The sequence below is a fragment of the Rhyacophila brunnea genome, unplaced genomic scaffold (assembly GCF_057557595.1).
Source record: "Rhyacophila brunnea isolate RB1 unplaced genomic scaffold, BYU_Rbru_1.0 scaffold_8, whole genome shotgun sequence".
In the NCBI taxonomy this organism is placed as follows: Eukaryota; Metazoa; Arthropoda; class Insecta; order Trichoptera; family Rhyacophilidae; genus Rhyacophila; species Rhyacophila brunnea.
This window is the reverse complement of record NW_028233350.1, coordinates 40,579,295-40,592,846: the sequence shown is the minus strand read 5'-3', so window position 1 is coordinate 40,592,846 and position 13,552 is coordinate 40,579,295. Positions and strand designations below refer to the sequence as shown.

The 13,552-nt window shown below is 38.4% G+C and overlaps 1 protein-coding gene and 1 long non-coding RNA gene across 2 annotated transcripts in view; one reads left to right on the top strand and one right to left on the bottom strand.

Moving 5' to 3' along the window:
• LOC147064232 (uncharacterized) overlaps positions 1–13,552 on the bottom strand; it is a 391,070-nt gene that overhangs the window by 141,071 nt on the left and 236,447 nt on the right. The gene's annotated exons all lie outside the window — the stretch shown is intronic.
• Positions 28–13,550, top strand: Ids (iduronate 2-sulfatase; the record flags this gene model as incomplete). Its single annotated transcript, XM_085959060.1, has 4 exons — positions 28–125; positions 2,343–2,829; positions 8,780–9,055; positions 13,036–13,550. Coding segments are annotated over exons 1-4 (1,293 nt in total), but the record flags the coding sequence as incomplete, so codon positions are not given.

Below are 13,552 nucleotides of genomic sequence, written 5' to 3'. Positions count from 1 at the left end.
GCCGGAATCCGGTCGGCTTGAAGAACAGACAAGCCAGGTTAAAGTTCTCTTCTGGCATACGCAGCACGTGGCCGAGCCAGGTCCAACGTCGCCTCTTCACTTTCAGCGCGATGAGAGGCTGCTTGGTACGTTCTCTTATCTCCTCGTTGCTCCTAAAGTCATACCACCGCACACCTAGTATTCGTCGCAAACATCTGTTTTCGAAGCTCAGTATACGGTTGCTCTGAGCCTTCGTAAGGTGCCATGATTCGCTACCGTAAAGCAGCATCGTCAGGATGCAAGCGTCGAATAGGTGGCATTTGGTTTTGACCGAGTACAATCGTGAGTCCCAGACATTTCGCATCGAATTGAATGTTGCTCCAGCCGTTCCCATTCGGATAGCGAGCTCTTTCTGCAAAATGCCATCTCCCGTGATGTGTACCCCCAGGTACTTGAAGCTGTCGACGCTCTCGATGTTCTGTCCATCGCTAATCAGAGGGAAATCTGGATCAGGACAGGTGCTATTGCACAAGACGTTGGTTTTCTTCGCGTTGATTTTCAAACCAACGCGAGAGGAATTGTTATGCAACCTGTCGATTGTCTCTTGAATGCCCTCGATTGAGATGTCGAATAGGACAGCATCATCGGCGTATTCCGAGTCGCATAGCTTCACCGTGGGGGTAACAGGTATGCCTCGGTCGGGTGGTATTGACTTCCGTAGTATGAAGTCAAAGAGAATGATAAAGAGAAACGGTGCAAGGACACAACCCTGTTTGACTCCGGTCGTGACCCCGAACCATTCCGTGACAGAGTCTCCAATTTTGACACAGCATTCGCTATTCTCGTGCAGGCTTTTGATTATGGCAATGATCTTGGGAGGGATCCCGTATGCTCCCAGTATCATCCAGAGGGAGGGGCGGTGCGGACTGTCGAAAGCCTTCTCATAATCCACAACGCAGCAAGCCATCGGACTGTTCAGCTCATGGCTCTGCTGGAGAAGACATCGAAGGTTGTGGATTTGGTCTGCACACGCTCGACCAGGTAGAAACCCGGCTTGGTTTTTCCTGAGGACGTGCATTATTGGATCCCTTATTCTCATCAAAATGATGTTTGCCAAAATCTTTCCCGGGACACTGAGTAGCGTAATGCCTCGGTAATTTATACACTCCAATATAAATAAAGTTTTATGAATATAAATTAACAGTGTATAATGTTAGTCTCCAGAAATTTATTTATAAACAGATATATTTATTATAACACAATATTGGTTATGTTTACAACACATGCTCTTTACTTGGTTGTATGCTAAATGACAAAAACTAAATGACACTATGCACATGCGCATGTACCAGTGGCGCACCCAGGGGGGGGGCAAGGGGCCCTGGCACCCCAAACATGAAAATTATCAGAATGATTTTAAACATTGAAATTGAAAGCCAATAAACTATACCTTTGGCTTAGACAAATAACACGGCAAAAAAATGATTTGTAATTCTCCAGCACCCTTTTTAGAAAAAAGATCTTAGATTTTAATTTCTAACACAAAAATTTGGAAACACTAATGTCAGGTTTTTTTAGAAACCCAATCCCTAATGGAACTGTCAAAAAATTCTCGGTGTCCACCCGAATTCCGGAGTGGTGTAGGTCATGGCTGGGAAGGGCTGACAGGGCTCTAGCCTGGGGGCCCGGGCTGTGGGGGGCCCGGCGTGTCGGGTTGACCAGATAAGTGCGATAAACACACATAAATCAGCTTTAATAACGCTATTATACTTCATGACCATGAACATTTTCAATTATATAATTGTGCAATATATTTTGTTGATTACTATGTGTCGATACTCTACAGCTCCATTATTAAAGTAGATGTATTAAAAATCGCCAATAATTCACTGTAAGGTACTTACCTTAATTTGAACTAAAACACAATTTGAAAAACTTTAATGTAGTGTTTCACACTGCCTTTAATCTTAGCGGTAGGTAGGGGGCCCGCCAAATATCCTAGCCTGAAGGCCCGTTTCAGGATGTGGGGACCATGGTGTAGGTACACCGAGTGCAATAGACAAAAGACCGATAAACGAGAAATTAGGCTGTGAAGAAGAAAAGGAGCCTATGGGACTAATTTACATTGTCCTCCTTAGCCCCCCCCCAATATTAAATCCTGGGTGCGCCGCTGGCATGTACCCTTGAGACCAAAATGAATATAATCATAATAATAAATTATGTGTTACATTAATTAATTAAAATACACTCTGATATGTTTTTCCAAACACGCCAAAAGAAGTATAACTTCAAAAACTCAAATAATACAGTTTATAACGCCATAACATGACACCTCTCTAAATTTGTATTAATATTTATTTTAGCAATCTCTATGCGCGCCTAGTAGAAATTCATTTTTAACCGGGAAAAGACCGGATACATTGCGCCTATATGATTTCTATTCATATTGGAGAGATACCTCTGGAAACTTCACAACGATTCCGCAATACTTCAAAGAAAATGGCTACATGTCATATTCATTTGGAAAAGTCTTCCATCCGGGGATCAGTTCCAATTTCACTGATGATTACCCATACAGTTGGTCGGAGGAACCGTACCACCCGTCGACCGAAAAGTACAAGGATTCGAAGGTGTGCATAGATGAAGAGACGGGGACGCTTTCGAGGAATGTCGTCTGCCCGGTCGATCCCGACACCCAACCCGAGGGCACTCTTCCTGACATCCAAATAAGCGAAGCAGCCATTAATCAATTGAAACAACACAGAGAAACATTTCAACAACATCCATTTTTCATGGCTGTTGGATTTCATAAACCACACATTCCATTAAAATTTCCACAAAAATATTTGGGTAAGCTTTGAATTATTGAGGTGATACCTTTACCTACCAGAGACACCTAGCGGAAAAATACGAAGCTTGCAATTTGAGACATTTTTTTATAATTATTTACAATAATTTAAACTGTATTAATTAATAAATAATGTATCTGAAAACATTAAAAAGAAAATTATTTTTTATTTTAAGTCAAAAATAAACTTACAATTTGTAAAAAAATGTGAATTTGTTAAAGGATCCCATCTTATTATTACATAATATATTATGGTCATATTTATTATTCAAATTTAGTTTAGTATGTTTTCTATAATGTCATGAAAAGATTTTTGACTAATTCATAGTTTTAATATTTTTTATTTATATTAAAAAAACATTGATTTTTATAAAAATATAAATGTGAACTTGAAATCCTTTTTATTTATATCAAATCAAGCTTCAATATTTGAATCATACCTAAATAAATATCTATAATCGCCAGCTTCGTATTTTTCCGCTAGATGCCTCTGGTAGGTAGAGGATTCGCTTATTGCTTCATTTTCAAAATGTACGTGACGGCGACCTAGGCTCGTGATTAATTCCCAGGGGTGCCACAGGGTATTTGAAAAATATATCTTTTCTAGACAACGTTAATGTAATTAATGGATTCGTGAATGCTTTGTTAAGGCGATAACAATACCTACCTATTTCAACGCAGCATGTTGATTGTTTTATCATTAGGTAGACCATGCCCCCAAATCCTGAAGCAGCCCCCAGGCTAGGATCTTTGGCAGGCCTCCCTACCTATCTCTAAGGATAAAGGCATGTGTATATTTAGTGTTTGTTTGTATATTTTAATACTTACATCCATTTTAATTATTATGGAGTTGTCGAGTATCCATACACAATTAAACATTGTACAGAAACTATTGAAGGACAATAGCAGCGCAGGCGACTTTTTTTACTATTAGAGCAAATTTATGATATGTGTTTATCTCACTTATCTGGTTAACTCGCCACACCGGGCCCCACCTGAGCCCAGGCCCCCAGGCTAGAGCCCTGTCAGCTCCCCCTTGTGGGGGCCATGAGGTAGACATAAAGCCCATAGTCGAAATAGGATATGACTTAATTTGTCACTCTGTCTGCCGGAATTAAGGGTAGTGCAGATGCAGTTATCGAGTCCGGACCCCCCCCCCTCCATAAACGGAAAAAATACTTACTATTTAAGTAAATGGAATATCGCTAATTGTCCCTTGACAAAGTGCTAAAATGCCGTCCGTTTTCATTTTCAGTCAAAATTGTATGCCAATTCCCTACCTTACTAACTAACCTAACTTACCTATTTTATTATACATTTTCGTCTATCTTTAACAGACAAATATACATAATAAACTATTTCTTTTATTCAACGAATAAGACACAAGATTTGAGAATGTAACATCCTTTATATTGAACGTACATAATTCATATTTTATCTTTATCTTTATCCGCGAAAAATCGCCCATTACAACATGTATTGCAATGGGTTATGATTTTTTATTTAAATTATTTTTTGAACTAAGATGTCGATGTTTTCTAATGAAGCAACCGCATCGTCTGCTTGATTGAAGACCGCTACATCTCTTAACAGTTGCAATATTTGTATTCGTGCCTTCATTCGCTGACCCTATGCAACGCATGACCTACCTATCCCCACGGGACGTCACTAACCACTCCTTTTGGCAATCTACATTCATTCGGCACTCGCAAATATTAGTGCAACTGTTTGTAGTATCTAATGTTTGTTTTAATTTTTTTCTGCGGCATGTCTAAAAGACATGACGTAGGACATTTTGAGCCGAAAATATATAGTGTTCATTAACGAAATCAGTCAAAATATATCAGAACCACACTAAGGTCACCTCACGCGTAGCATACCACACCACCAACCTGACACAAGATACATGCGCTCACGTGACGTGATGGTAACGGCGAGGGGTGGAGGTAGGCTGTTAAGGTCCAATATATCGTCGGTATACTGGCAGAAAGCTATAAGTCAAAAATCCTTGTTATGAGAAAATCGACTTTTTCTAAAATGAAGAAGTTTGGAGCTCTCTATTTTTTCTCCTAAATCATTATTTATTAAACCAACCACTCTATGAAATGCATTAATCATCTAAAAATTCAATTCAAGTATAAGCAAGTATTTTTTGTAATAATTATTGTTGATTTTTCGAATTTGTAAATAAAATGGTGACTTATCGTTTTCTACCAGTACCTACACTTTTGGAGTCAATAGAGTGACAATAGGTTAAATGTTATAGGTAGTTGGCTAGTAATATACAGGACTCCTAATTATTATAGAAATGGATTTTTTTACTTGCAATTTTATATAAATTAGAAATTTACACAGAAATAGAGGTACTTCTGTTTGACATTATTATGAAATAATATCTACTTTGATAACTTTTTTGTGTATCATTGGTATTTTAATTTCAAATTAAAATAGATAATAATTCATACAATCAATACCTAATTAATTATGTCAATTACGTGTATTAAGGGGAGGATAAAAATAAAAATGGGAATTAAATAATATTTTGTTTATTAATTTGTTTCCAAAAATATTGAAACAAGAGTTAAGTACCAACCTACCTATGATCTATTTTATAAAAAAAAACATAAAAGTAATAGTTAATTATGTTAGCCACATTTAATTTTACACAAATTGAGATAAATTACATAAGAGTTATTCCTCTTCCACATCAGAATCAAATTCCGATGGCTCTGGTAATGACGTCCTATCCAATGAAGTTGAAGTAGGCAAATTTTCACACCACGGATGTAGTTCTGGAAGTATAATGTTAGGTACTACGACACATGGCCAACAAATCTTTATTTCTTCTTAGAAATACATAATCACGAATGACACGCGATCTACCTTCAGTAATTCGAAGCCTCCGTATCTTTGGTGCATTGCTGTCAATATTTCCCAAAATAAAATCTTATTTGCGCTCTAAACTGCCTGATGCATATAAAATCAACTGTAAATCGATGAGTAGAATGCGCGGGTGACGTACGCAATTTAGTTAAGTTGGTACAAATAGCCGAGCAGTGGCATAAATGTGTACAGCCAAAAAGATATAAGTCACGTTGACGTTTTTGTGCAGCTATAGAAATATTAAATCTCTACAGTCATAAAACTTTAAGTGTACTTATAGTTATTTTCCAGTAAGAAATGCGAACATAATTAACTTAATTCGTATTGACATCTTTAAATTACGAAAACAATAAATGGAATATGAATGAGCTTGTTTTTCCAGACGATAGAGCGTGTTAAAATCTATCAAGTTGCATTATTAGGTAAAAACAGCTAAATTTTGACCTAACGTTTTCTGCCAGTATACTGACGATATATAGTGCACACTAAACATTGACAGTCATACTTATTTGATTTCATTGAATTAAGAATACAAATTGCAGGTGGTGCTGATTAGTTTTTAAGAATCAATTAAATCCTGCCCAAACCAAACCATATTATAGTTTAGGTATGCTATGGACGATCTGACAAACAGTGCGCACTTTGTCAGTCCCACTTATTTGTTTTTGTCAAATTAAGAACACATAATATTACAGATGATGTTAGTTGTTTTTTTTAATTCGGCGCTGCCTAACCAAACCAACTGCAATAGACAAAAAATATGCATCTATCTATAAAATATCTAAAATTATGTATGATTTAATGGCATAATTTTCGATATTTTATAGATAGGTACTTACATTAATATTTTTTGACTGTTATCTATTATTTTCTTTTATTTTGTTAACTGTCAATTCATGGTGGAACTGCATTGTATTGTTGTTTTAATTTCTTCTTCGATGGCGCTACAGCTCAAGTCGAGCCCTGGCCTCCTCCACCGCTGTCCTCCAGCCGGAACGGTCCTCCGCACGTCTTTTCCAGTTCCTGATTTTTAGTATCTGGTTGGCATCTTTTGTAATATTATCACCCCATCGTGTGCGTGGCTTTCCCACTGGCCTTTTCCCTTCTGGGTTTCCTTCGAGGATCTTCTTCGGTATCCGTGACTTAGGCATGCGCTGGACATGGCCTGCCTAGTTTAGCCTCTGGAGTTTTATGAAGTTGGAGAGTTTTGAATCTTGGTATAAGCGGTATAGTTCCGTGTTGTACCTAATTCTCCACTCCCCACTATCATTCATGGGTCCGTATATCCGCCTAAGGATCTTTCTCTCAAAGCAATCCACCATTTCAGCTGCTTTCACATTTAGCGTCCATGACTCGCACCCGTATGCAACGACTGTGCGTATGACGGTTTTATAGAGCCGTGTCTTAGTTTTTCTGTGGACATTTCTGGATTTGAATATGGGCAGCAATGAGAAGTACGATTTATTTGCAGCGGTTATTCGGGCTTTTATTTCTTCCAGTTCCTCGTTCTCTTTTGTAATATTGGAACCCAGGTATGTGAACCAGTTGACAACCTCAAATTGATGGTTTCCAAAACTGGAACTTTGGCCCAGCCTACTCTGATTTTGTCGGCTTTGTACCATGACTTAAGTTTTGTTTTCATTTACTCTTAAGCCAATCTCTAGTGCGGCCCTTTCGAGGTGGTCAAATTCTTTCTTCACAATCTGTATGGATCTACCCATCATGTTGAGGTCGTCTGCGTAGCCAACCAATTGGCTCGGTCTGCTTAATATAGTGCCGCTCCTGTTCACTTGAGACTTTCTGATAGCGGATTCGAGGGCTAAGTTGAACAGCATGGGAGCCAATCCGTCTCCTTGCTTAAGACCCCGAGATACTTCAAAGCCCTCCGTCCGTTGGCCATTCACCTTCACCTGGGAGAGTGTATTCTGCAGTGTGATTCTAACAAGCCTGACTAGTTTTGGTGGGATTTCAAAGTCCAGAAGGACAGTGAATAGTTTTTCCCGGTCGATGCTGTCATATGCCTGCTTAAAATCAATAAAGAGCTGATAAATGTCCACATCGAATTCCCAGCATTTTTCCAGTATTTGGCGAACTGTGAAGAGCTGATCCGTTGTAGACCTTCCTGCCCAGAAGCCAGCTTGATATTCACTTACTATGTTTTCCGCGTAACCTTCCAGTTTTGTCTTCAGGATCATTGTGAATGCCTTATAAGTTGTGCTCAGGAGTGATATCCCTCTAAAATTTTCACATCGCAGTCTGTCTCCTTTTTTATATATTGGACAGATAACGCTGATCTGCCAATCCGCTGGAATGCTTTCGGACTCCCAGATTTTAAGCATTAACTCATCCACTGCTGCTATTAATCGGTGTCCACTATACTTTAGAAGTTCTGCAGGGATGTTATCGGCTCCTGGTGCTTTATGATTCTTTAGTGTCATAATAGCTCTTTCGGTTTCACTAAGCGTGGGTGGAGAGATGCATGGTTCGTTGCACTGGTGCTGTAGTCGCGGATCCGGTGGAGTATTTTCATCCTGTAAGTTAGGGTTCAGGAGTTCCTTGAAGAATTCCATCCATCTTCGTTTAATTCCTTCTTCATCACCTATAATCTCTCCCGTTTTAGTCCGGCATAGGCTGGTAGTGGGTATAAATCCTTTTTTGAAAAAGTTGACCCCTTTGTATGCGTCTCTCGATCTGTTATTCCTAAAGTCGTTTTCCATTTTAAGCACTGTTGCGTTTAGGTATGCTCGCTTCTTCTGTTTTAATTTAATAAAACGCAATTTTTTTTGTAGTACTTATTCCACTTTTAACGAACAAATACGTATGACTGACAAAATTTTATGTGCACTATTTATGTCGGATCTTAACAACCTACCTCCACTTTTCGTCACTGCGTCATGGCAATGTAATCACTCAGAAGAAGACTACATTTCAGGGTCGTCACGATCCTCAACCATGAGTCAACGACTAAGAAGAGCAAGTACAATACACACCTGTATATAAACAGGGCTGGTATGCTGGACAACTTTCTGCAATAATAATTAATGAACTAAAATATTTCTGTATTTTTAGATTTCTACCCAATCGACAAGATATCATTACCAAATCAACCATTTAGACCAGCCAGCATGCCAACAGTAGCATGGAACCCATGGACAGACGTCAGGGAACGAGATGACATCAAAAAATTAAATATCAGTTTTCCATTCGGTACAATGCCTGCGTCGTGGTCTTTGAAGCTGAGGCAAGCTTACTATGCCGCCATTACGTATATTGATGACTTAATTGGAGACATTCTGAAGTATGTGGATATGGACAAAACTATTGTCGTATTCACCAGTGATCATGGTAAATAACCAAAGAGATTAAATTATCATAATATTATGTAAAAAGAATAGAGTAGTGATGTGCCATTTGTTGATAGTATAAAGCCAAAAATTGTCTAATGAAAGTCATTCAATTATAAATTTATTGATAAGGACTAAATATGAACATTTTATATAATTCAGTGACAAAGGGTGGAGGTACACTGTTGAGATGTGACATAAATAGTGCACACTAAACTCTGTTAGTCGTACTTATTTGTTTTCATTGAACTAAGAATACAATTTACAGATGGCGCTGGTAAGTTTTTAAAATTTAATTAAACCCTGCATAACCAAGCCGCAATAAATAATGGTCGAAAAAAAATCGCCGATCTAATAATTTAAGATATTTTATAGATCGAAGAATATTTTATATCTATTATGGTTTGGATAGGCAAGGCTTAATGAATTTTAAAAAGCTAATCTGTAATATGTACCTATTTTAATGAAAACAATTAATTAGGATAACTGTCAAAGTGTATACCATTTTTGCCGGATTTCTAGCCTACCTCCACTACGATGGTTTGGTTTAAGCCGGGTTTAATTGATTTTTAAAAACTTACAAATTAACGAACTTAATTAAGAATTTTGTTGTAGAATATTGAACAACTCGGGTTGTGAAAAATCTGCATACTTTATGATAATTTATGGTATGTGGCACATGTCAAAATAAGTGTGGGACGAAAAAATATTGAAAATCGATCGCGATATAACGAATTTGCATTCGCCGGGTTTGCAATGAACGAGCATCACCTATATATGAGGAGCAAACATTCAAAACGTTATCACCGGCCTTCCGCGTGTGAAGCAGAGATAGCAGGCCGTGATAACGTCAAGGTCAAAGCGGGGGTGGGAGACAGAAACGCACGGGGTATGTTGTGTTGTGGCTGGTTTATTTTAAGTCGTTACATGTTATTGTCATGGCGGTCGGTCGGTAATTGGCGGGCTGCAAACGTGGCTTCTTTGCGTCCTAGCTGCTGATGCTTGGCATCCGAGGCGATGCTCGCTGTCCGATGGGAGATAGGATCGGGGCTTGTGGCTTGGCATGCTGCCGATATGGTCCTTTATTTCCTGGAGATGCTTGAGAAGTCTGCCGATGCGGTCCTTTTGGCGGGATATGTATCTTGGCTTCGCGTCCGAGGCGAGCAGAGACGATGCTCGCTGTCCGGCGGCCAATCGAAGAAGACGCTTTTCGCGCGTGTTCAACCGTCAGATTCGGCGTCATCCCGCTCTCGGTCGCGAACCTCCCTGTTTTACCGACAAATTGACCGGTGGCGGCGCTATCGGTAGGCCGCGTCTGTTTTGGCGGGATTCTGACGAATTTGGATTTTTGATTTCGAGGCGGGCTCCGCTTGGCCGAGAACCGCGAAGAGTGGACGTAAGCTGTGGTGTTCTGGGAAAGTTGATGGTTCGGTCCGCCCTTTGAGGTAGTCTCCTGTGGGAGACTTTCATCTGGTATCAACGTGATTTGTCACACAGATGTTGAGCTGAGATAATCAAGAAAAACATATTGTACTCAAAATGGTTTTTTTATTATAAAACTGTTTAAGGAAAGAATTTTAAACCTGGTATTTTGTATAATCCAAAATTCGCGGAAGTGGTTCATTTTTTGATTTGAAATTTGGACAAAACACGATTTGCATGAAACTTGTGGGCAAAACACTATTTGAATGAAAATCAAGGCATTATATTTTTTTATAGGATAAAAGGTTCTTTGAACACTGATTCTGGTTTCCTTTCATAGATTTAAATATGGACTATCAGAATTGACAATGAACGGCGTTTTTCAAAATGTGTGACAAATCACTTTTTGAATGTTTGCTCCTCATATGCGTTCATGATTTTTGCATTAAAAATATTGAGCAAAAAAAATGATTTCAGCCGGCAGAAGTCCCGGCAGGCCAAAGAGTAATAAATAACACACTTATTGCAAATCATTAATACGCATGTATGGATTGAAATTAATTATGTCATCTAGAGGTGGGAAAACTGGTCGATTTTGAAGACTAAGTATACTTACTACCAGTATAAAAAAATACTTGGTATCTAAACTTGTTCCAAAATACTTACTAGTATTTGAAATATCAGCTTTAATAGAATCGTTAAAAATACGTCGGCTTTTTGAAATGTCCCATTTTCGAGACAGGTACAGCTAGAACTGTGGCGCTAGTCACTCATGTTTCAGTAGTTATCCATTTATACAATCACGCATATAATTTGAATTCAGTTTATGTTTACAAATTACAATTATAACACTAAAAAATCGAGAAACTTGATGTGACGAAACCAGATAAACGCGTAGTCAGTTAACGTTATCAGAACTCCGTTATTCCGGCTTGCGACTGACGTCAATTCGATGTAAATGTCTTACTCAACTAAAACTAAAATTAAAACCCGTCGCATACTAAGCATACGCGAGTCGCGACGCCGAAGCGATGATTTCATACATGGCAAAACTACGAACTAGCTAGCGGTCGGCGAGATCTCATACCATGTGTCAAACTCCTACACTCGATAAAGTTTCATACTCAACTAAAACCAAAAACCAAAAACTCTTTTAAACCTAAAACCCTAAGGCAAACTCAAAAGTATCCTATAAAACGAACACGTGACCATTTCTGTCCTTCACTATACCAACTTTACAACAGAGGAGAAAGGGAGAACAATGACAGTTGAGTATAATATCACGGCTAGACATACGTGTATCATGATATCTCGCTCGCGCGCATTTAATATCAATAGCGCTGAATAGCGAGTCACGGCGCATATATTAGCGAATGCGTTCGAATTCGAACATCTAATACGTTTCAAGTTTCTTGAAACAAGTTTATTGGGCAACAAATACTTAGTATGGGTATTTTCATCCGAAACTTAAGTACACAAACTTGTGACAGTATTTCCAACTCACCTCTAATGTCATCACAGAAATTTTATATTGCAGAGATCATACGTACCAATACACATCATCTTGTCATACTGTGTTTATTACATTTATATTGCTCTGCAAGCCGTTCAATAGTCCATGATATGATTAATTTATTTTCATATAAACACAATAAAAATCATCATATACATTTGCAAGACCCGGATCTCACGACATTATAAGCTGACAATATGTTACCACTCAGCCATAATACCAAAATCTTTATGACGATACTTCAGTGAAACGGCAAATAATTTTCAACTCTTGTCGCGTTATGCCCAACATGCACCTTTCCATGCCGCATTACGCAACTCGCATTTTTTATTTTTCTTACATTTAGTGTTCATGTTTCACACCCATACGTGAGCACTGGTAGCACACATAGGTTGAACGCTTTACGCAAGACAGTGAAACGGCAAAGAATTTTCAACTATAGGCGCGACGAAATTTTGGACTCGGAGAGCAAACGTCGAGGTGTGAATATGTCAATTTGTTTCGTGATGGCGACGGGGGTATTAATTTTTAAATCGTGTAAAGATGACTAAAAACGTTACCCATTTACTTGAAAAAGAAAACGTGTCAATGAATATATTATTATTGTTACTAATAGAACAATAAACAGAACATTAAATGGACGCATGTTGGATTTATATGACAAATTATATTTCGGTCGGCATGCGTCATTTTCACCCGCGACCTGCAATCCGCACATCGCCTAGCCACGATCTTTTTAGACCATGCCTCAACTGAGGTATAGCCTTAATACGTTTTCTCTCAAATTGTAATATAATAAATTATTGTCAATGCTTTGTGGTGGGGGTAGAAAAAGACTATTACAATATTGTAATAGAGGGGTAGTTGATGAAATTTCCAAGTTACATTTGAGTGGAGGGGGTGAGAATTTATAATGGTAAAATAATTATGAGGAGTGGAGTGCAATTAGAATTTTAAATGTTGTCAATTTATGTATAATAGTTGTAAATATTTTTATTTACTATAGCTTCCCATGTGATTAATTAATTATCTCTTTAAATTTCAAGGGTGGTCGCTAGGAGAGCACGGCGAATGGGCCAAGTACAGTAACTTTGATGTTTCGCTGAGAGTTCCTTTAATCATACACGTGCCAGGACTCACAAATACTTACCGAGCTAAAACCTCAAATAATAAAATTGTTGAACTCGTCGGACTGTTTCCTACTTTAGCGGAACTTACCGGACTTGTAAAACAGTTTCCATTGTGTCCCGTCAATGTTTACCGACAACTGTGCTCAGAAGGTCATAGTTGGGTGCCTCTACTCAATAAAACCGCCGTAAATAATAGATGGAGACATGCAGCATTCAGTCAATATCCTCGGCCAGGAGTATTCCCTACACTCCATCCAAACAGTGACAAGCCGCGGCTGAAAGATATTAAAATAATGGGGTACACTATTCGAACCAAACGCTTTCGATATACAGAATGGGTAAATTTTAATATAAGCTCGTTCAAGCCAGACTGGAATAGTGTCCTCGCCGGAGAGTTATATGATCATAAGATTGATGAAGAAGAAAATTTGAA